The 22,861-nt window shown below is 45.7% G+C and overlaps 1 protein-coding gene across 1 annotated transcript; it reads right to left on the bottom strand.

Moving 5' to 3' along the window:
* Positions 1–4,421: 4,421 nt before the first annotated feature.
* LOC119400874 (estradiol 17-beta-dehydrogenase 8) lies at positions 4,422–18,597 on the bottom strand. Its single transcript, XM_037667774.1, has 3 exons — positions 18,380–18,597; positions 12,119–12,312; positions 4,422–5,095 (listed from the first exon to the last, which is right to left on the bottom strand). The coding sequence occupies exons 1-3, from the start codon at positions 18,528–18,530 to the stop codon at positions 4,679–4,681; spliced, it is 762 nt and encodes a 253-aa protein (XP_037523702.1). The 5' UTR covers positions 18,531–18,597; the 3' UTR covers positions 4,422–4,678.
* Positions 18,598–22,861: the final 4,264 nt, after the last annotated feature.

Raw genomic sequence — 22,861 nt, 5'->3', positions numbered from 1 at the left:
ACCTGGACATGTCCCGCCTAAATCAGGACTTCAGGTCACTTTAGCTTAATAACAAGCACCTACCATATTTTTTGACAGTTCACGCTAGTATCGAAAGGAGCCACGCTTCTATTCCAGACTTCTACGTTCAAATAAGTTACATTTAAGCCGTGTGCTCTCTGTCAAAGTTCGCCAAAGCATTTCTTGTAAGCACAAAAAGCTAATGGTGTAGTCAGTTTACTGTCCGATATTGGTGCCTACACTCTTTTAATAAGTACTCGGGTCTGACGTGCTTAACTGTCACTTAGTGTTGGATAGTTGTAGCAAATATTTGGTAGTGCTTCATAATGCAGGCCAGTGCTGGATACCCTTTAACTAACTGTAAGCTAGTGTTGTATACCGCATGCTAGTATTCAACAGTAGCGCGTTGCGCAATTGTTGCGCAACGCGGCGGCAGTGTCCAGCGGCGGTGTCCGTCCGTCATCGCGCAATAGCTGCCCGTTGCTCCTTCCAAAGCGCGTTGCGCAACTGTTGCACGCACCGGCAGCATCCGGCGGCGGTGTCCATCGGCGGAGCCAAATGGCCAGAGGCTTTCGCCGAACACACTTTAGAATTTACAAAGTGTCCTTCAGTTATGTTGTCCAACTGTTCACTAGCACTAGATCATGCTGGTTAATTGGCGGCCAGTGTTGCCAAACCTCGGCTATACAGTCGTGTATTTCTGGCGATCCGCTCTTACAACAATGTTACAAGTATTACGCACGTACGAGCATGACTACCATTTCTATCGTCACTCAACCCGCAGGAATACGCTAACGAACGCTGCTTACGACAGACATGTCCGCGCCGCAGGACGCACATATCATCGATGAAGATAACGTCAACGCTCAAAATGGAAAGCTGATATTACATCGGAATATCTACTACACTTTAGGCATCACCGCAATGCGTCCGACGCACCTGGTAGGCACGCGTCACGCGCACGACTACTCGATATACACAAAGACTACGATGCCTCCTAACACTCGGCTCAAAGTAAAACAGCGTGTCGTGGCCAGTTTGCTACCCGCTGCTTCGCAAAACATTTGTTTGCACTGCGGGATCTCCTGGGTTTTTTTTTTTTTCGTTACATTTGCCTAAAGGATCTACGGCAAGCGCGACGATCTTAAAAACATATTTGTCTGGTGTTATGTGATACAGCAATCGTAATTAACAGGTGACAAGGAGATTGACTGGATACCAAGAGGAATAATCGGGGCTATGCAGATAGCTCATGTTACCAGTGCGTACATTCATGTGGCTCATTGACAGTACACACTCTTCAGGAATTTTTTTGTCCCATTTGGCCTCGAGAGTCACTTTCAACTGACACGACTTACTGCTCTTTCATCATAGAGCTCATGCAGAGTGCTTCGAATCGTTCACATTACTTTTACATACACTTTCCTCATCCTTACGCACTAATCTTACGCCTTTTACTATATAGCACCACGTTTTCAGGGACAGCTGCAGAACCTATATCATAATTTATTGCTGAGTGCTGTAAGTTATCTACCAGTTCTAAACCGTTAATGGACAGCTGTACAGTGGTCTCACTTAGTAGAGCATACAGTAATTCTTGCTCGCGGACTACTTGTCAATGCGTGGGCATTTCTATGCCGGCTCAACGAGAAAGCGGTCCGTCCGTCGGCCCCCTTTTTAATGTAAGCCGATCATCGATATCACAAAATGAAAGTATGGTACAAAATTAATGTTCTTGGCGCGTGCTACGCTCCGATTCCAGGCCCCCACAGCTTTTGAGAGCATATAGGTGAACAAAAGGATTCTGCAAAGCTCTCTTTACATTCTACCACCAAGTAATAAACTGCACCTTATCTGTCATCATAGAAAAGTAATCTATCTATCTATCTATCTATCTATCTATCTATCTATCTATCTATCTATCTATCTATCTATCTATCTATCTATCTATCTATCTATCTATCTATCTATCTATCTATGTGGTCTCATAGGTGTTGGTGCTCTCGTGGCCGTTTGGTTAAACTGGCATACAACAGAATTTACATTTTATGCCGTCAGTGTGCGACGAACATAAATGATTAGCCCTGACATGAACAGCATAATATGTGTGTCATATAAGTCATGACATATATGGCCATGTGTCATCGTGATTCCATTGTAGTAGCGTGATGTCTATGGTATACACCGAAATGTTAGTCTCACGACACGCGTGTATCACAAACATGCATGAAATGACGGGGGGTGAATTTTACGAATTGCACGCCACCTATATCGTAGCATGAAAGACACATATGTCACAATGCATGTCTCGTATAAGGTGTCATGGCTGTTTCGTTACTAAGCTACAGCTAAGCGTAAACACGGGAGCATGTGCCGCTTGCTGCTGTCAGGGACGCCTGCCTACACCTACACAAAAGTCGGGACATGCGCAGTGCATTACGGCGACACTATATATTTCACCATTGCGCGCACCGCGTTATTAAGCGCACCTTCGCTGTTGGATTCATACCACATCCATTCTGCATTCTTGATAATTCCCGATTTCTTTGTGGTAAGATTGAGGTGCAATTGTTGACCACATTGCCAGACGTGTTTGCAAATTTCTGCAAAAATCCTCTTTATTGTCCGCTAGTATCACTGCATCGTCCTCATACACATCAGTCTAAAATCTTTTTTTGTCATTCGCCCATTACGTATGTACGATAAGTCAAAGACTAAGTCAGTGTTTACCAGTCGTCATTCCATACCCTTGACATAAAGCGTGAACAACAATCAACAAAGAAGGCGGCCTTGCTTTAATCCCCGACGAATTGTAACGTAAAAGCTCGACGTCGTAACTGCTTCCGGCGGTGACGTCATCTTTTCCTTTTTTTTTTTTGCTTGCTGTTAGTTGTCCTCACGATGCTTAGATGGCGACGGTTGCCACGCGTCGCCACTTTTTTGACACGTAGGCTTTTATGCAAGCTTCTCTACCAGTTGTGCGGGGTACGCGTGCCGGCTATCTGGTGACAGCGCCACGAAGTACGTACCCCACTTGTGCGCTTCATAAACGGCGGCGTTCACGTTGCTCAGGTGACTTGGATTTTGGCTGCCCTGCGTGATTGTTGCTGTTCCTCTGTCCGGTACATCTGGGAGGCTATTTTGTACGTGTTTTGTGATAGAACAGAACGAGATGCCACGAGAGGACGAGAGGGAGCTGCGCGGGATTGGTCGAGGCTCGTCTGACGGTCAGACGTGAGAATAGCAACCGGAAGCGACAGTGCTGTCAATCATTTTGGCAAAGAACGGGCACAGAACAGACGGAGGCACCGTTCCGTCGGATATAAAGGATACACAGTGGTCTCCGGACAACTTGGATTGGATCGAAACGTAAGCGCTGACGCCGGAGAATCGAATTAGCCTGCTTTGTGTCTGGCTTACTCCAATCCCGCGCCTATAGTTCGCGGAAATCGCAACCAAGCTCTGTCGAGTTTCGTGGCTTTTTTCGGTGATATCAAATTCTCCTGCAACTACGACTACCTCGGGGGATGCAGCAGGCCCTTAGTTTCCCGACGTGGTCTGTTGAAAGCATCAGGAGCCAAACCCACAAAACCTCCTATTATTAAAGCAGTGCCGCGTTAAGAGCAGAAAGCGTTCCGATGGGGGAGGGGGAGGATCAGCACATCAACTGAGAAGAAAAAAGACAGCTTTCCCCTTCGAGTCGTCTTGGGCGAATGCATAGCATAAAGGACCCTGTGAGGTTTTTTTTTTTTTTTTTTTTGCGGACAGTTTAGCTTAAGTTTTTGTAAAAAGGGCCCTGATTTTCCTTCTCGAGGTAAAGAGCGTGAAAAGAAAACGTCGAAGTTTCCTCGCACTTAACACCGGCATGCCGTTTGCTGTCATACCAATCGTTGGGCAAACCATCCACGAGCTCCCCCAAAGGATTAATTCAGCTGAATGGATCATTGCGCTAGATTATAAAAAGGTTCGAGTGAATTCAGGCGGCACTTGGGGAATATAAATTCAGTAATCTCCTTTAGGGCTGCACTTCGCGTCGGGCTTGTTGGTGAGTCATATTAAATGGCATTGGCGTGCTGCATCTATGACATGACCAAGAGCGACACACAGATACACACACACAGCACTGTGTGTGTATGTCAGGCTGTCCTTCTTTGGTCAGTCTTAGATTCTCTACGCCAATGTCATAAAATATTGCGGCTAGATTCCTTTTCGGCGAACCATTTTGTGAAATCATATCACAGTCCCGAAAACATCCAAGAGGCCATTATCTAAAAGCTCCTTTCTGTTTTTTCTCCGACATTCAGCTCATTTAAACAGCTATGCAATATTCATTTGTCTCAAAATACCAATGAAGACATGTAACGATGACGTCTAAAGTTGTTTGCATTGTAAAGACACAAAAGCGATATGAAGACCGTTTTATTCGCAGCGCCAGTAATTGCAGCAATATTATCCTACAAGGACGTAAGAATTGTACGAGAGAGCGTACATGTGGTATATAGATGTGACGTATTGATCAGCCGATTATTTTTCGGTGTTGACTTTAGCTTCGATTATCCAGGTAGTACGGGGCATGGCGGTGCCCAGCGTCCATCAGCCGCTGCAGATTCACTTAAACGAAGTATATCATCACTTTTCGTGAGCACCAGACGTGTTCGGACACTAGAATCTTTTGTCTTCACATAGCGTACCCTCCGGCGACCTCGAGAGTAGCACCAGTGACGAAGGAACTAGCCGCCGGCAAGCACAGGTACTTGATGGCCTCGGCGATCTCTCGCGGCTGGGCGGACCTCTTGAGCGGCGTCGCCTCGCAAGCTGAGGCCTTTATCTCCTCGGGTACGGGGGCAATCATAGGCGTTTCCGTCATGCCGGGAAGCACGGCGTTGCAGCGTATGCCGTGCGCCGCAAGTTCTTGCGCGGCAGACTTGGTCAGCGCCACGACGCCTGCTTTAGAGGCGCAGTAAGCTGCTCCACCCGGCCAGCCGCACTTGGCCAAGATACTGGCTACGTTCACAATGGCTGCTCCACCGTCGGGCTGAGCTTTGTTGTCATTGACCATATGCCGGCCGGCTGCCCTGGTCACAAGGAAGGTGCCCTGCGAAATAGAATTGTATATATATTGAGTGCTTCCTAATTTAAGTACGGGCGTTAGTGCTATAGCAGTCAGATCGCACGGTATGCGACGCGCAACACAATGACGAGGCACTGTTCTTCCCTCGCCATTATGGAATAGAGTTGACAAGAACGTTTCTGCCAAGATATATGAATCTTGGGGATGAGGCAACACTCTGTACTGATAAGACTGCCACGGCCGCTGGCGTGACGTAGCATATTGACGATCAAGTGGACGCAGCTGCTTTCATGGCCTTCCCGCCGCGTGGCAAACACACGAATAAAACTGAGGACGAACGTTTTAGATGCGAAGCATCTTATACCGGCGGCATGTCCCGCGGCGTCGGCGTCCGCACTCACACTACGCATGCGCAACTCTCCTCCTTCCCTCTCTCCAACAGCTGCGCGTTACTCTCTCCACTTCTCTCCTACCACCTGCTTGCGCTTCTCCTGCGTTCTCGCTTCTGCTCCAGTGGCGCATGCGCTACTATCCTCCTCTAGTCTCCTCTCCTTCAAGTGTGAATATAAAGCGGATAAGGCGCTGCGCGCGTTCAGTGCAGCGCTTGCTTCGGTTGACTCCGCTTGACTCTGTTGATGCTTCCGGTGAAGTGTGATAGTCCGATGAAGTGTGATGGAAGCAACAGTCCTGTCAGTTAGTGGGTTGGCGCAAGCAAGCGTCAGCATCAGCCCACAAACTAACAGCAACGCTACGTCCACCCCCTCTCCACTTCCCCTCTCCACTCCTCCTCTGAAATGCAGGCTGGACATGCCGAAATTCACTCCTGCGCAACGCCGCAATGAGCGCCAGCGCATGCGCGTCCCCTCCCCTCTCTCTCCTCTTCTAAGCTGCCCCCCTCTCGCGCGCCTGTCTACCGCATTCCCCGCTCGCCCTGTGAGAAATAACGGCCGCGTAGCGTTCCTCTTCGCGTTCCACGACGCGAGGTCGGTAGCATGCCCAACGAACGCCAACGGAACGCGATCGTGCAAGTGCTCCGGCTTCGCATCGCCTCATGGTCCCCTTTAGCGGTAGATGGTGTAATTTTTTTTTGCCAACGCTGCGCGAGCACTCGTCCAAGCTCTGGTTCTCAGCGCTATGATAAACAATGAGATGTAGAAAGATTCAGAGGAACATCAATCATTCACTGAAAGTTGTCGTGTGTTTTCGTGCTCACGTAACACCAGTATTTACTAATATCGACGTAAAACCTTCGCCTAACGTAGATTTTTCTTTTTATGTCCTGTTAAATGTTCTTATACTTTATGCAGGAAAAATAATTGCGTGAAGCTTGAAAGGGACACCACGAAGAAGACACACGAAGAGATCGAGCGCGAAAAGAGCGTAAAGATGCGCTCATTATCTTTTCGTGCGTCTTCTTTGTGGTGTCCCTTTCAAGTTCGCGCCACGTTGCAAATGTAGTTCTGCCTTCAGAATCTGTCGTTCGGCGTCGTAACGGGAACAGTCGCAGAGTACATGCTTTAAATCTTCTCGAATATTACGTGTGGTGTGGCTTGGAACTGCAACACCTTCTCGGCCCGTGGCAAGACTGCGGTTGTGCGATGCACAACACAAAAGCGCTGTTGCTGTTCTTGAGGAACTCTGGACTTAACCAAAATTTATGACTGACTCTTTTGCGTATATATGTGCGTACGTGACTGTGCGTACCGTTTTTGTGTGTATGTGATTCATTGTATATACCATAGTGCCACCCTGTGCCACTTGCTTCGGCCGTTTCCATGCCAAATACCCGTTGATGCAGTTTCGAGATGGTGCCTTCATGACACAGTGGGACAGTGTTTTCCCCCTTTTTGAAAACACTCTCATGAGTCAGTGGGGCATCTATAAGTCCCACTCTTTTTTAGTAAACTACTGGCTTGATTTTGATGAAATTTGTTTTATACTGTTTCTTTGTAGCTTTTAATATACCGCAGCTGGTTTTTATATAATCATGTCAAAAGTATAGGCAAACCCACAAAGGGTTAAGAGTTTAAATACCTACGTTAAGCACCAATACGGCCACATCTTATCCGAGATGTTCCAGGAAGTATAAAAGCTTATGAAATATGTCTTTTTTTTCATTCACGTAGTGCAATTATCACTTTGCTGTTAAAATTCGGACTTGCCTGTTCACGTGTGTCACTGCAACAGCAAGAGTTGATATTTCTCGCACGTCAATTTAAAGAATTCGTCTACCCATGAAAGCAAGATTAGATAGACAAAGAAAGAAAGAAAGAAAAAGACAAAGACCGATACCGATCGCAGCGAAATAGAAACGTGCCCTCTGAGTACGCCGACGTGCTCTGTATGAGAATATGTGTGCTAACTGTATTTAATCGCCATTGGCTTCGACTAGAGGGACAACTTGTATCACGAACATATTTAACCAGCCCAAATAAATTTTACACGTTTGCAATTTACAAATTCAAAATGCTAAAAATAACCTCACTTATGCTCTCCTTGACCTTCTTATCTGTTGAATGCGATTGGCGAAAATCGGGTCTCGCCATTGGCTGTCTTTCTTTGCATTGACCAGCCCATATGACCACTTGCAAAGAAATAAACGACGAGCCCTTAGAATATGTGTGTATGCACGCTCATTGTGAACAGTATGCGTAAACACTGTAACATCCCAATACTAAAAACTCTGAATTTTTACCCACCTTAAGACCACTTTTCCCGTTATCTTACTCTTCGTATATAGCTGACCGCGCTACTAGATACAAGCAAAGAAGGCAACATCCCTATCCTTGTAGTGTATTTCTGACATTAAATCACTTCGGGTCATTCATACCATATATCTTAGTGAATGGATGTATTCCCGGCCAAATAACGATGGACAAGGATTGTCCCTACCATGTCATGCGCAATGCGTGACACTTTGACTTTCCAGGGTTGTTCCCAGGTTATCTGCGAAGCTATATGTAACAGTTAAGGTTAAAAAAAAGATATTGCATATTTTATCCCCATTCCACCACGTCCTGACCTGCACTATAGGATGCTATTCGCCTGTCAAGAGTATGAGAGAAGGCAAGGAGAAGGAAGGTAGGTCAAATAGATGGCTTAAAAGCGTTTGGAAGCGAACGCGTTTGTAAGGATCCATCTAAAAAAAAACAGCGTTACCTTACGCACAAACAAGGGCGCCTTGTCCGTGCGTTGTTCTCTTAATTGTCCGTGTGTAATGTAGCGCTGTTTTTTGAATTGCAAATACATGAGTCTGCGGTTTGCTACCCTACACAGTGGGGGAAGGAACCGGGTCCAGAGTACAGAGAGACGAAAAAGGCAGGCACTAGTAAATTTATTTATTTATTTATTTATTTATTTATTTATTTATTTATTTATTTATTTATTTATTTATTTTATTTATATTTTCCGGAACAAACACGCCCCATACACGAAGAAATTACTTTTAAGCGCATTTCCGCATTCCGCGCACCCATCAGAATGCCGCCGAGCGCGCCTTCAGTCGTTTTCTCATAAAACACCGCGGTTTCATAGAATATTCTTTGGAGAAGAAGGTGTGTCGTGCAAGACAAACTGAAAGTATTAGCTGACGTAGTAATGGTCGACAACACAGTTTCCGCGTTAATTGAGAACACTGGGAGTGAATGCCAATGGTGTGCTAATTATGTGTTCAATTAAAGATATTTTCTAAAGACGGACATTTTCTGAACTGCTCATTTGAAATCAGAAATATTGAAAGAAGAGCCTTGTTCTATAAATCTAGTTCGTAGAAACATTTCTGAAAAATACCGTCTTGTAAGTTGCATGAAGTGCAACACTCGTGCACTTAGTAATGTATTCGATCACCACCCGGGCGCGGGAAGTATTGACTGGAACAGTGATAATTTTGCTGCGGATTCGAGCTACGTATTTCTTTAACTCTTGCGAGCAAGACAGTACCTAGCAAAGGCAGCGCTTTCAAGATTCGACGACTTGAGATCTGCTACAACAGCACCTACCTAAACCATTATTTCAGGAAGTTATCGTGACATACTTGTTAACTGTAACTCCCACTTGCGATTTTCGCCCAAGCGCTAAGGTATAACACTGCTATGAAGTATCGTCACAGAAAAAATTTGTTTATATATAACTCTCTACTTTTCTTTGAACATTATAACTTGAGATAGCCATCACTCAAAACGTGCATCAAGCAGAATTCAATATACAGGGTGTTCCAGCTAAAGCTAGAGCACCAAGCATAAAAAATTAAGCATAGGCGTTACGCGTCTCCAATTAGCGCAGCATTTTTCTGAGTCATATAGAGCACGTCAGGATATTTTTTTTCCATACCACCAAGCTCAGTAATTAACAAAGATTGCTTAATGAACTTTTTAAATAGTAACTCTAGAGAAAAAAAATGATGGCTGATCCCTCTGTCGTAGGAATCGGTATAACACGACAGTGAAACGTGTCGTCACAGAAGTGGTTGATTGTTTATAGTGCATTGTTATATGAGAGCTCGTACAATGTCTACTGTTCGGCAGATATAACACCGCTTTATGTGGACGCGCTCACGTTGACGCCTAGTGGCACATCTCCGTACCGACCACAAACGCCCATGATCGTGATTTAACCTTCGCAGTAGCTGAAGTTCCTAACATATACGTGGACACCGCATATGGTGAATCCCGCGCAAATATGGCATCAACAAGCGCATAACAAACACCGATACTCCATATGCACTGCTTCAAAGCGTCGTGAAACGCGAAGAGAAAGGCTCTGCGCGTCGTGTCTTCCCTCTGCCTGGCCGTTAATTTTCACAGGGCGAGCGGGCAACCCGGTGTGACAGCCAGACGAGCGTCGGAGAGTTATTTTTCAATATGAATGGATGGTAGGAGTGAGGCTTGGGCTGAAGCCACCACCTCGCGGTGTGTTAAAGCGTTGACGAAAATACACTTCTATTGGAAACGCTCCGAATGGAACGGTTGTATCAACGGCGCGTTTTATTTTCGAGCCTGATGGCACACATGTCAACGCGCCGTTCTAAGGGGAACGCTCAGAGCATCCATCCATCCAATAGCGTATGAAAGCTAAAAGGCGCGTTCATGCAGCCTTTGTTATGTGTTTGGCGGTAGCTCAGTGGGCTAAACACCCGCCAGCCAACGTAGCGGACCGAGAGGCCACGGGTTCGACTCCTGTGAACGAAACTTTTTCGTATACTTTTGTTCTCTTTGCCATCCGATGACGGTGATTTTGCTGACGTATTTCCGTGACAGAAATGCGTCATGAAAGTCTTGGTGAACCCCGACATAAAACACTTTCGTGTTAAAATCTTCAATACAAAAGTTGTAGCGCTTGTCCATAAACATCGAATTATTTATTATATGCTAAGATAACTCCCCTGCTCAATTTCTTTCCGGCCTTTCTTAAAAGAACTCGAATTTAAAAAAAAAATTCCACGTGTCTGCTGCCTAGCGCGCGGCGCTTTTAGTGCCCTCAAATGTAAGTTGAACGAATTATCAAAGGCTGCTCCGCGCACGCAGATCAATTGAGCTGGCCATCGGTGACTGCGATCGACGCTAAATGATGATAGGGGAGTACCGTCTGAAAAAAAATCTACGAAAGAGCGGCCGTCACGTGTGAGTGAATCTTTTATCTCGGCCCTTCATCATGCTGTCACCCTCGCCCCTTCCAATGTGTTTCTTCGTTGGTGCAAAAAGTAAAGAAAAAATGCCGACGCTGCCTTAAATGCTGCCTGCGGTGTCATGTAGCATTTGCTCCGTGGCTGCCGCTTTTTCATTCAAGAATGTTGTTGTTGTTGTTGTTGTTGTTGTTGTTGTTGTTGTTGTTGTTGTTGTTGTTGTTGTTGTTGTTGAAACGGTAGGCTCATTTTGTCGCTTAACGTCCATCGCAGTCCTGTTCCATCGATCTGCGTGCGCGAAGCAGCCTATGATAAATCGTTTAACTTACATTTCAGGGCACTAAAACCGCCGCGTGTTTGGCGGACGTCACGTGGTATTATTGCGATAGCAATTATATGGACAGTCTCGGCTGATTTTTGCCGTCGCTGTCGCCGTCGCCGCCGTCATGCACCGTATATGTATAAGTATGTATATCTCCACATCCCCTCTTCCCTTTCCCCTCTCCCACTCCCCCTCTCCACTTTCCCTCTCCCCCTCCCCCTCTCCACCTTCCCTCTCCCCTCCCCTCTCCACTTTCCCTCTCCCCCTCCCCCTCTCCGCTTTCCCTCTCCCCTCCCCCTCTCCGCTCTTCCTCTGAAACGCGGGCTAGACATACCGAAATTCTCTCCTGCGCAACGCCGCGATGAGCACCAGCGCATGCCCGTCCCCTCCCCCTCTCTCTCCTCTCCTACGCTGCCCCCCTCTCGCATGCCTGCCGACTGCGTTCCCCGCTCGCCCTGTGAGAATTAACGGCCAGGCTAGAGGGAAGACAAGACGCGCGTAGCGTTCCTCTTCGGTTCCCACGACGCCAGGTCGGTAGCATGCCCAAAGAACGCCAACGGAACGCGATCGTGCAAGTGCTCCGGCTTCGCATCGCCTCATGCTCCCCTTTAGCGGGAAATGGTGTAATTTTCTTGCTATCGCATTCATTGCTTCGCCCTTGCGGCGAAACTGTGACTTTTTTTTTCCGGCTTTAAAGGCCGGAAAAAAATTAAGCAGGGGAGTTATCTTAGCATATGTTAAAAAATTCGATGTTTCTGGACAGGCGCTACAATTTTTGTATTGAAAACTTTTCTCTATAGTTATTATTTAAAAAGTTCATTAAGCAATCTTTGTTAATTACCAAGCTTGGCGGATTGTAAAAAAATATTCTGACGTGCTCTATATGGCTCAGAACAATACTGCGCTAATTGGAGAGGGATAGCGCCTATGCTTAATTTTTTAATACTTAGTGTTTTTTAGCTGAAACACCCTGTATAAAACACGTGGTAACTCAACATTCAAGCAGGTTGGCCCGATCTTCCAGAAGTTGCAAAAAAGCCGATAGGCAAAAGGAAGATTCCGAGGTGTCAATCTGTTTGGAAGCTCGGTCACACTGCAATCTTACCCGCAAATTGACCCTGATCAGTTTGTCAAACAGCTCATCGCTGCACTCGAGGATGGGCGCCCCTTCGAAAATTCCCGCACAGTTGACGACGATGCTGAGCGGCTGAGAAAATGCGTTCGCGACGTTGGTGAAGAGCTCATCCACGGAAGAGGAGTCAGCCACGTCAACGTACCACGCCTGGTGTTTCGCATCACCTGTAAAAAGGAAATAGTATTTCGCCTTCGCTGAAAGTACAGCGACGTTTGGCAACACTGCTGCCTAGAAAGAAGAACCTATCCGCCACCTCACCCCAGCATAGCCAGGGAAGAGGCAGCAACCCTGAGAAGATTGCAAACCAGTACCTACGTTCACAACATTGTAACGCACCGAAATTCACCCACCGAGCACTCATACATCTGCATGTACTCTGATGTTCCAGACGTCCTTATACCATATGGTGCGGGGATGCGTACAAAAACCTAGCACCGTAGGCAATCAAACAATAACTGAAGAGCAGTGGGAGGCCAAGCTATCTGACTCGGACCCGAAGAATCATCGCAGCCTAATAGAACGGGCTGGAGAGGCGACAGTGGTCAGCGGCTACCAGGAATAAGGAGGCCGCTCACCTAAGGCGCCAACTCTCAGAATAAGGGTTTATTCTCCTCCTCCTCTAATTTACCCAGGAATGGATTCTAAGGAAATTCCGTACGTTATCACGTGTATAGCGGAGTTGGGGACTATTGCGTTGATAATGTTTTAGTAGTCTGCTAACATGTAAAGTTTAAGGATGCACTTTCACACTTCTTTTCCGCTTAGATGGCAGCATAGTTTTGGTCGTTGATAATTCTACCACTGTGGGTTTGTCCACACATATTCAGGCGAAAGCCTTAGGTGTCTCATTAAACGCGAAAATTGACCATTCGCTTCGTCGTGGTTCCGCGTCGTCGGCTACGCGTGCTGCAAAAAGTCATCACGCGATGACGTCACAGATCGCCAACATTTGTAACGTAATTTTGTCTGTACAAATTTCGGCGTGACGTCACGTTCTGCGACGCAACGTCCCATGATGTCGTCATCACATGACACCGTAGCTTCCTCGAGGGTGGGCCGATCACGGAGGAGGAAGTGCATAACCAGGAGAGGTGGAGGTGCGTCCGATCCTGGAGGCAGTGCAACACCACGCTAGGTGCACCAAGCTTTCGGAGGGTGGTGCGGCAGGATTGATACACCTATTGAGAAGAAAAAGAAGACGGCTTTCGCTTTCGAGTCGTCTGAGATTAATGCATAAGGGACCCTGTGATTTCTTTAGTTGTCAAGGTATCGGTAGACTAACGTAAAGGCTACTCGAGCATGTCGATGTAGGAGGGCGGTTAACAGGTACACGCAAGCTTGCAGTATTTATCGACGTTTGGGCAAGCACCCTTCCCTTTGTCAGTGTGCTTACTAAGATAAGATTCCCTTGTCGAAAGCTCTCGCTTCGTCTCCACACCTCCTTCTACCAAAGGGTAATTACTGCAGTACGCGCATTTTCTTATATGAAAAATTCGGCAGATCCCAGAATCGGTTTAATGCGAAGCAGTCAGCGAGTACTTCTATGCTGTATTTTATGGCTTAAAGCCAAGCTTTGCGATGTGGATCGACGTGTTTTTGTAAGTGTAGTAGCTGTGTGCACATCTTCGGCTTACAAAAGCATGTCGACAACACTGGCGTTTAAATGGTAACTTATGGTGCGACGTAACATCAGCCCTCACGTTAGAGTACATACGTCAGTGTTATCGAAACTAAGTGCACTTTATGGAGGAATAATGTGAACATCATACGTAACTTTAATTAATGTATTCCTCCGGGGTCGAGCAATGCTTCAATATAGCTTGCTGTATGACATGAATACAAATCTAATGTTTATTAGACTTCTATAAAAGCGGAGCGAACACTGGAACCGCAGACGTTAATCTGATATGACGCCTGTATCGTACGAGCACATATGTAGTGTTCATTGCTTTCTTGTAAAATTATATAGCCAGCACCTCAACCACAACTGACGTTGCATCGACATTAGGCTTGCATAGGCTGTTTTAAATGCGAAGCATTTCTTAGCGAACCTTTGGCACTCTCAGCGTTTCTATCTATCTATCTATCTATCTATCTATCTATCTATCTATCTATCTATCTATCTATCTATCTATCTATCTATCTATCTATCTATCTATCTATCTATCTATCTATCTATCTATCTATCTATCTATCTATCTATCTATCTATCTAGCCGCCTACGTCTGTCTGTTCTCATGATCGCCTCCTTAACTTGGTGTAGATCGAAATTCGCATGCGAGATCAAGAGAATTTGACGATATGACTGTGGGGTCATGACCTGAATAACATAAAAATCCTGTCGATTACGTCGTCAAACCCTTTCCTCCAGACACGTGGGGCACATACCCGTTTACCACGGGCCGCGGTGTACGGGTATGCGCCACAGGTGGTTGACAGTTTATATCTACGCAGGAACGGCGGGAACAGACATTGGTAATTTAAATGCGAGAGTGTTAGGAAAAACCGATAACGGCAGCGTTGACCCGACGAATGGAAAGAATAAAGATTAAGATCCCAGCAGGAATCAAACCCAAGCATTCTGCGTGGCAATTAGGTATTTTACCACAGAGCCACGCCATGTATATAAACTGGTTTGGAAAAACAGCCTATGCAGGCGTAATGCCGGTGCAACTACGATTGTGGTTGTGGTGCTGGCTAATTTTACAAGAAAGCAATAGACACTACATATGTACTCCAAAGATACAGGCATCATATCAGAATAACGTCTGTGGTCCCAGTGTTGGCTCCACTTTTCTAACAGTCTAACAAACATTACATTTGTATTCCTATGATTCAACAAGCTGTATTGACGCATTGCTCGACCCCTGAGGAATACATTAAGGAATGTTACGTATGATATTCCCATGATTGCACCGTAAAGTGCACTTAGTTTGGATAATACTGACGTATGTACTCTAACGTGAGGGCTGACGTTACGTCGCACCATAAGTTACCCTTTAAGCGCCTGTGTTGTCGTTGTCGACGTGCCTGGTAAGCCCACGATGTGCGCACGGCTACTACACTTACAAAAACTCATCGATCCACCTCGTAACGCTTAGCTCAAAGCAATAAAATAAGCATAGAAGAACTCGCTGACTGCTTCGCATGAAACTGATTCCCACAACGCGTGGGATCGGCCGAATTTTTTTCCCGACCAGTTTATAGACCTGGCGTGGCTCTGTGGTAGAATACCTGATGGCCACGCATAATGCTTGGGTTCAATTCCTGCTGGGATCCTAATTTTTATTATTTCTATTCGCCCGGTCAACACTGCCGATGTTGGCTTTTCTTAACTCTCTCGCATTTAAATTACCGGTGTCTGTTCTCGCCGTTCCTGGGTAGATATAAACTGTTAATCTCCTGTGGCGCATACCCGTACACAGCGGCCCGTGGTAAACGGGTATGTTCCACATGTGTCTGGAGGAAAGGGTTTGACGACGTACACGACAGGATTTTCACGTATTCATGTCAGGACCAGACAATCATATTCGTCCAATCCTCTTACCCTCACATGCCAATTTTGGTCTACACTAATTTGAGGAGGCGATCATGAGAGCACCGAGACGTAGGCGGCTAGATAAATAGATAGAAACGCTCAAACTGCTAAAGGTTCGCTAAGAAACCCTTCGCATTAAATACCACTTACCATAAACCACTTACTGCTTACCACTTACAATTTCAGAAATATGATTTCAGTGACAACGTATTTTAAGGCCATCAAGGTGACCCTGCAACACTTTTCCAAGTAATTATCGAATGGCTTCATTAAAGAAGTTTATTTAGTCACAAACCGGCTGCCAAAAAAAAAAATTAGAATCCGTCAAGTAGAAGCGGAGCGCGGAGTTACAGGGGTATGTAGCACGCTTTAAGCTTTTCTCTCTCCTTTCGTACCAACGAGCGCGATGAAAGCTTCGAAAGTGGGGGGGAGGGGGGTGAAAAGGGGTCAAGAAAATACGTCCGTTCATCGGCACCCGTCATGACGGTGAGCACTTTTTTCCTTTTTTTTCTTCGAACGCGCGGCTTATTGTCAGTGTCATTGCCAGCGAGCGCGCGGGCACGTCGCGACATCCCGCGGCGGCCGCGGTACCTGTTCAGCTCACGACACCAAATTCAGCCAATGGCCGCGGACTTTCGTGTTTACGGCGCGGTTATTTGGGTTTATGGCATCATTTGTTGAGAGAAGAACGCGAGATTTCTAGCTGACTTTCTGAATCAATTCACCATCCCAGGCAGCGTGCTGCGCTATAATGTTTGGGTCACACGCTCTCAGGAGCCTCGACTACCGATCGGCAGCGTTTTATTACCATGCCGAAAAGTCTTGCAGGGCCCCTCTCACAGTGCATTTTTCATCTCTCCTATCCCCAACTTTCATGCAAGCCAAAGTCTGTGGCACCTGCTGCGAATGAACAAGACCGCAATACACCGGGTGTCCGCAATACACCGGGTGTCCGCAATACACCGGGAGTCCGCAATACACCGGGTGCGCGATCTATTTGACAGTACGTCTTCGAATAGCCATAAGCATCAACATTCTTGCTCCATCTGTAAGACGTTCAACTTCGCTTTCACGAACTCCTCTTTCGCCTATCTAGCCCATCGACTACAAGGTGTTGTCTTCTAGTATGACCCACAGCATGAAATCATACGCCGTCTTTTGGCTTCTCGCAAGGATGTGACAGTTGGTTGAACGTCGCCACATTCTCATATGTCACGTAATCCATTTAAATGTGTATGCACTTCATGCCGACTATACCGGTTGTTTCAAGAAATGTGTGCAAAATCCACAAAAATCAGGAAAATGCCATATTTGCTCGCTGCCTTCACAAACGCTTTTTCTGTAGCGGCAGGCATCTTAAGACGGTTAAATACATAATTTGGAACAGTATTGAAGAAAATCTGATTAATTGCGTTTTAATTAGTGGAGTTAGGTGGTTACATCAAAATGGGAGAATCGAAGTTTTTCATGCGAAGAACCCATCGCAGCTTCGAGATATAGAAAAAGCGGCCTCCAGTAATTATTGTGGCGCATTGCAATTCAACCAAATTCAACGGCAAAACCGAAACCGAAGCACCAATGAACGCAACAAACAAACGACCAGAATGACGTCACTGTTCAATAAAACGATTACAGAGGCGTAGCACGCTCACTCATTCTGGATGTTTCAGAAGAATGTGGCAGTATAGCGCTCGTCCCCATTTTGGTTTCGGTTTCGCTGATGAATTTCGGTGAATTTCATTACTTCGCAATTATTACTAGAGGCCGCTTTTTCGAAATCACAAAGCCGCAACGGGTCTATAGCAACTTGCCATGTAACACAAAGGCAAGTAAGCACAAAGGTCAGTCGGCCAGTCATCAGGCCGTTCGACATCATTATCATGTGGCAGTCATCATAAACAAGGGCACTGAAGAGCAAATTTCGGCCATTTGTGAAACACTTCAGCCAACAGAATCAGCTGCCAAGCTTCCTACCCATAACGTTATCAGGTGGCCCTCCTAGAAATTAATTTACTTGCTACCGCAGGGATTTCTAATCCAACAACCATCCACTCGCCCTTACGTACACAAAGTACATAAATGATGATGTCACCGTTAACCGTTTAAATTACGGGGGGAACTAAAACGCCAAGAATATCACTGAGTTAAGGTCGTCTTTTGCTCCATAAATTAAAAACGCAGAAAAAGTAATTGGGAATGATGTAGCCAGCCTAGCTACATCCTTCATCATGGTGTTTTCGAATGCGATGCGGAATGTGATGTTGAAATGCCCACAATTATGCGCGTATTTAATGATTTCGACAAGCCATATGCACTATTTAAGTAAGGGTTGACAACGAGAAAAGCTTATCGACATGCGCCAGGCAGCCCCTAGCCAAACACCATTGGTCTCGTCTTGGTGTCTCGTTTCACTTTTTTTTTTATTAGCTTGACCCCAGTTTCCTGGGACACACTGTATACATCCTTGCCGTTTTCAGGCATGGCGTGCTGTTAATAAACGTGAGACACAAACTTACACGCTACGGAGAAAACTATGACTCCCACCTCGTCAAATGTTTCGAGCTTCCCGTACCTCACTTGAACGCCACTTTAGAAGCCTCCCAGAGTAGAGACATGCAGATTTCTAGGACATAACTCCTGTGTGCTACCCAAGTGGTCCTTCTCGCTATAAGAGCCATGCATTCGCCACAGACCTGACAACGTTTCGACCACTCTCCGTGCGGCCTCCAGCTGCTTGTCGGCGACAACCAGTGCAGCACCTTCGCTCGCCAAGGCGCGGCATGTGGCCTCGCCAATGCCACTGCCACCACCCGTCACCAGAGCCAAACGTCCGGCGAGCGACATCACTGCTGAGAGAAGCACTCTCGGAGTGATGTCGCTCGCCAAACGCCGTCAGTGATCTATCACTGCACTTACAGAGATAACACTCGTGCCAGTTGATAGCGCTAGCGAATGGGCGATAGTTGTGTATGCAGAAGTGAGCGCATCGGCTATTGTTATCTGAAGCCTGTTTTTCTATGTGTGATCTGCCTCCCACCAACTATCTAAGACAGGCCCGTAGCCAGGAATATTTTTCGGGGGGAGGGGGGGCACTTGCTGAAGACCTTGACTATTTGAGAAAAACACCTATTTTTATTATTTATCTTCGGTAAAACAAAAATCAAAATTTCGGGGGGGGCGCCCCCCCCCCCCCCCGACCACAGGCCTGATCTAAAAAATCTAAGATGCATGGAACGGCAAAAAGTGGTAGACGCTTTCCTTCGAAAATGTTATTCTCGAACACCAGAATTCAGTTTCTATTATTATATTTAGTTGCATTTACACGACCTAAGTATTCTCCCGAGAATATTTTCACACAGAAGCGGCTATTTTGTTTAAGTACATTGGTAAGGTACATGACAAATAGCGGAGGCGTCATCCCTGTAATAATCTTCAAAAGTACATGCGCGAAAGTTTATTCCATCTGTCAAAAAGATACGCTCGGAAAATTGACGCTGGAAAAGAAATCACCCTAACTTTAACATTTGCAGCCTGTGTATTTTATTCGGAGCAATGGTCTTTCAGCATATATGTATTATAACGGGTTTCAAAAATTAAAATCAGTGATTTCTGTTCCAGCCTCAGATTTCCGAGAGTATATTCTTGAAAGATGGAATAAATTTGCGCGCATGTACTGTACGTATATATATATATATATATATATATATATATATATATATATATATATATATATATATATATATATATATATATATATATATTGTAATGAAGAAACATTTTTCTTTTTTTCGTTATATTCGCCTAAAGGATGCACGGCGAGTGCGACGTATCTTAACGATGGTGTTATGGAAACAGCGATAGTAATTAACAATTGAGAAGGAAATTAGCAGGGTACCAAGAGAAATAGTGGTGGCTAAGAAGATTGCCTATATTACCAGTGTGTACATTCGTTCAGCTCCCATGCGAATTGAATTGCGGTAGTCCTCTCTTTCAGTATTTGCCTCATACCTGCGGCGCTAATCTTTCGCCTGTTGTTTGCAGGGACAGCTGCATAAAGCTCTTCCGTAGCAGAGTACTGAGTGATCTATGTCATTGACGATTTGTCCTAAACATCTAATGGGCAGCTGCATGCAGCTCTTATACGTATAGTATATCATAGTACTCTGTACTCGCTGACTATATTTCAACGCGTGGGCATTTCTATACAGACTCGACAAGACAACGGTCCGTCCGTTCGACACTGTCACGTAAGATGGCCATCGCTATAACGAAATAAACGTATGAAACAAAGGGAATGCTCTTGGCGGTACTGTGCTTCGCTCCCAGGCCCCCACGCTCTGCAGGCGACTGCCTTAACCATTCGGCTCAACGCACAAGCTTGCAAAACGTGAATGTATCTGAAACTGAGCGCACTCGGGAGATGGCTGAGGGTAAAGTGCCCGAGCACATAGACGCCCCGTGCACCCTGTCTGGCAGATAGCGTCTGGTATGGGAGAAGACTGCACTAATCGACGTCGTTTGCTCATTCGTATGCACCGCCTTTCTGTGCGCTTATTATTGTAGGACGCGTTGTGAAAGTTTCGGAGACGCGTATGTTCAAGTAGAGGCAACGGGAAGCGTTTGCTTACTTCCGTATGCGTTGTTTATAAAGTCAGCGCTGTGACTAGCGAAATCTGTTTATTTCCCTGTGCGCGCATGACACCATGCTTACAACTAAGATAGCAATGTAATAGTAATAATAATTGACGGGGTTTTAAACCCCAAGACAACGATATCATTGTAATAGACGTCGCACTGGAGGACTCCGGGAATTTCGACCATCTGGTGTTCTGTAACGTGCAGCTAAATCTAAGTACACGCGCATCTAGCCTTTCGCCCGCATCGAAATTCCGCCGCTGCGGTCAGGATTCAATCGCGCGCCCTTCGGTTCAGCAGTCAAGCACCATTACCATAGACCACCGTGGCGAGTCTATAGCAACCAAATGATTACTGTACTATATAAAGCCGAGAAGACTATAGACTCGTAACTTTGCGTACTTGTGTAATGCATTGTTCCACTATCAATGCTTCACTTTTCAGGCGATATAGACTTTTCAACAAATCGCTTCTACATTCGTTTCACGAGCCTTCTCGTTCTTTCGAATCCCGTTGCTCTTTTTTTTTTTCAGTGATATCAAAACCTCCGGCAACTACGAATTCCTTTAGGGATGCTGCAGGCCTTTGGTTTCCCAACGTGGTACTGCTGAAAGCATCAGGAACCAAACCCACAAAACCTCCTATTCTTAAAGCAGTGCAAAACCGCGTTAAGAGCAGAAAGCGTTCCGATGAGGGCGAGGGAGGATAAGCACATCAACTGAGAAGAAAAAAGACGACATTCACCTTCGAGTGGTCTTAGGTGAATACATACCCCGTGAGTTTTTTTTTTTTTTCGAGCAATTTAGCTTAAGGCGTTTTCGTAAATATGGGCCCTGATTTTCCTTCTCGAGGTGAACGGTGTGAAACGAAAACGTCCAAGTTTCCTCGCACTTTACACCGGCATGCCGTGTGTTCTCCTACCAATCGTTGGGCAAATCGTGCGCGAGCTCCCCCAAGGGATTAGGGTAAGGCAGGGCAATATGAGACGCGGGGCAAAACGCGACAGTTTGACTTTGCCGCCCTCTATAGCTAATACAAAAAGTACCTTCCTTCGTGTTTTCGTTCTTTTGCGCACCACAGCTTTAAGATGAGTTACCAACTCACCCAGCAGTCCGTACTTCTCTACAAAAAGTACCTTTTCTTTGTTTCTCTATTTCGGCGATAGGTGCCGGTAGTTTTCGACATTTTTTTGTGTAAAAGTTTACGATTGTTCACAGCGTTCGCGCGTAAAAAATTGCACGGCTGATGCCAGTGTTTTTGTGACCCGCCAAAACGGGGCGAAATTCTGCTCGGCCACATTTTCGGATCCGTGCATGAGGCTACTGCGGCGTCAGTACAACAACGTAAGTATTTGTTGTTACTTTATACTACTAGCTACATGCCACCAAAAGTTTAGTTCATTTGGTGCCATGGCTCAAAGGGTAAAATGTTTTTAATTCGGGCACGTGAGAGGGGCAAAACGCGACAAAAAGGCATTGAATTGCCTTAGAGAGTGTCTTATTAAGTGAACCGTTTATTTACGCTCATTATATATAATATTTTTTTGCTAAGGATGGTGCGGACGTTTAAGAGAATATCATCTAGAATTTCCTGGGAGGAAACGACGTGGAAAAAGCACTGAATGCTTTTCAGGAATTTCGGAGCAACACAGCGCCGGGTTCTGTGTGGATTCAATGCGTGGAGTGTAAAGACTGGGCGCATGAAGACTGCGTGGCGGCCCACGGAGTGAATTTGAAGTGCTTCTACTGCAAGAACTGAAAGGATAAAATTTTTTCACGCTGTCTCATTTTTCTTTACGCAGTGTCTCGTTTTGTCCCGCAGGTTGGGGCAAAACGAGACATGTAGTTCATTTTTTTGTTTCTTTTTAAAATAATACTTTTAACAGTCGCAGCATGGTCATATTTATGTAGCACATACCTTGTACCCAAAAGAAAGTTCCTGTGCTGACATTTTATGGCAACGAGTGAAATCAAAATAAATATTCGAAACTTTCAAACTTTTGTCGCATTTTGCCCCACCTACCCTAGTTCCGCCGGATGGCTCATTACGTGAAATTATGAAAAAAGTTCGAGTGAATTCAGGTGGCACTTGGGGAATATAAATTCAGTAATCTCCTTTGCGGCTGCAGTTTCACGTAGGGCTTGTTGTTGAGTCATATTAAATGGCATTCGCCTGGTGCATCCATGACCGGACGCAGAGCGACACGTAGATAGACACACACAGCGCTGTGTGTATGTCTCCGTGTCCTTTTTTGACCGGTCTTAGATGCGCCTCGCCGCTGTCATCTAATATTGCGGCTAGACTCCTTTTCGGTGAACCATTTTGTCAAATCATATCACAGTCCCAAAAAACATCCAACTTGGCCATTATCGAAAAGCTCCTTTCTGTTTCTTCTTCGACATTGAGCTCATTTAAACATCTTTGGAACATTCATTTGTCTCAAAATACCAATGAATACAAATAACGATGACGTCTAAAGTAGTTTCCATTGTAAAGACACAAAAGTGGTATGAAAAGACTGTTTTATTGGCAGCGCCAGT

This window comes from Rhipicephalus sanguineus, chromosome 7 (genome assembly GCF_013339695.2).
Source record: "Rhipicephalus sanguineus isolate Rsan-2018 chromosome 7, BIME_Rsan_1.4, whole genome shotgun sequence".
Lineage (NCBI taxonomy): Eukaryota > Metazoa > Arthropoda > Arachnida > Ixodida > Ixodidae > Rhipicephalus > Rhipicephalus sanguineus.
The sequence above is the reverse complement of the archived record's forward strand: the minus strand, read 5'-3'. Positions and strand labels throughout refer to the sequence as shown.

Coding starts and splice junctions, on each gene's coding strand:
- LOC119400874 (XM_037667774.1), bottom strand. CDS start 18,530: ATGTCGCTCGCCGGACGTTTGGCTCTGGTGACGGGTGGTGGCAGTGGC. Junction 12,313..18,379: donor AGTGGTCGAAACGTTGTCAG/GTCTGTGGCGAA, acceptor TCCTTTTTACAG/GTGATGCGAAACACCAGGCG. Junction 5,096..12,118: donor TGATCAGGGTCAATTTGCGG/GTAAGATTGCAG, acceptor TCTATTTCGCAG/GGCACCTTCCTTGTGACCAG.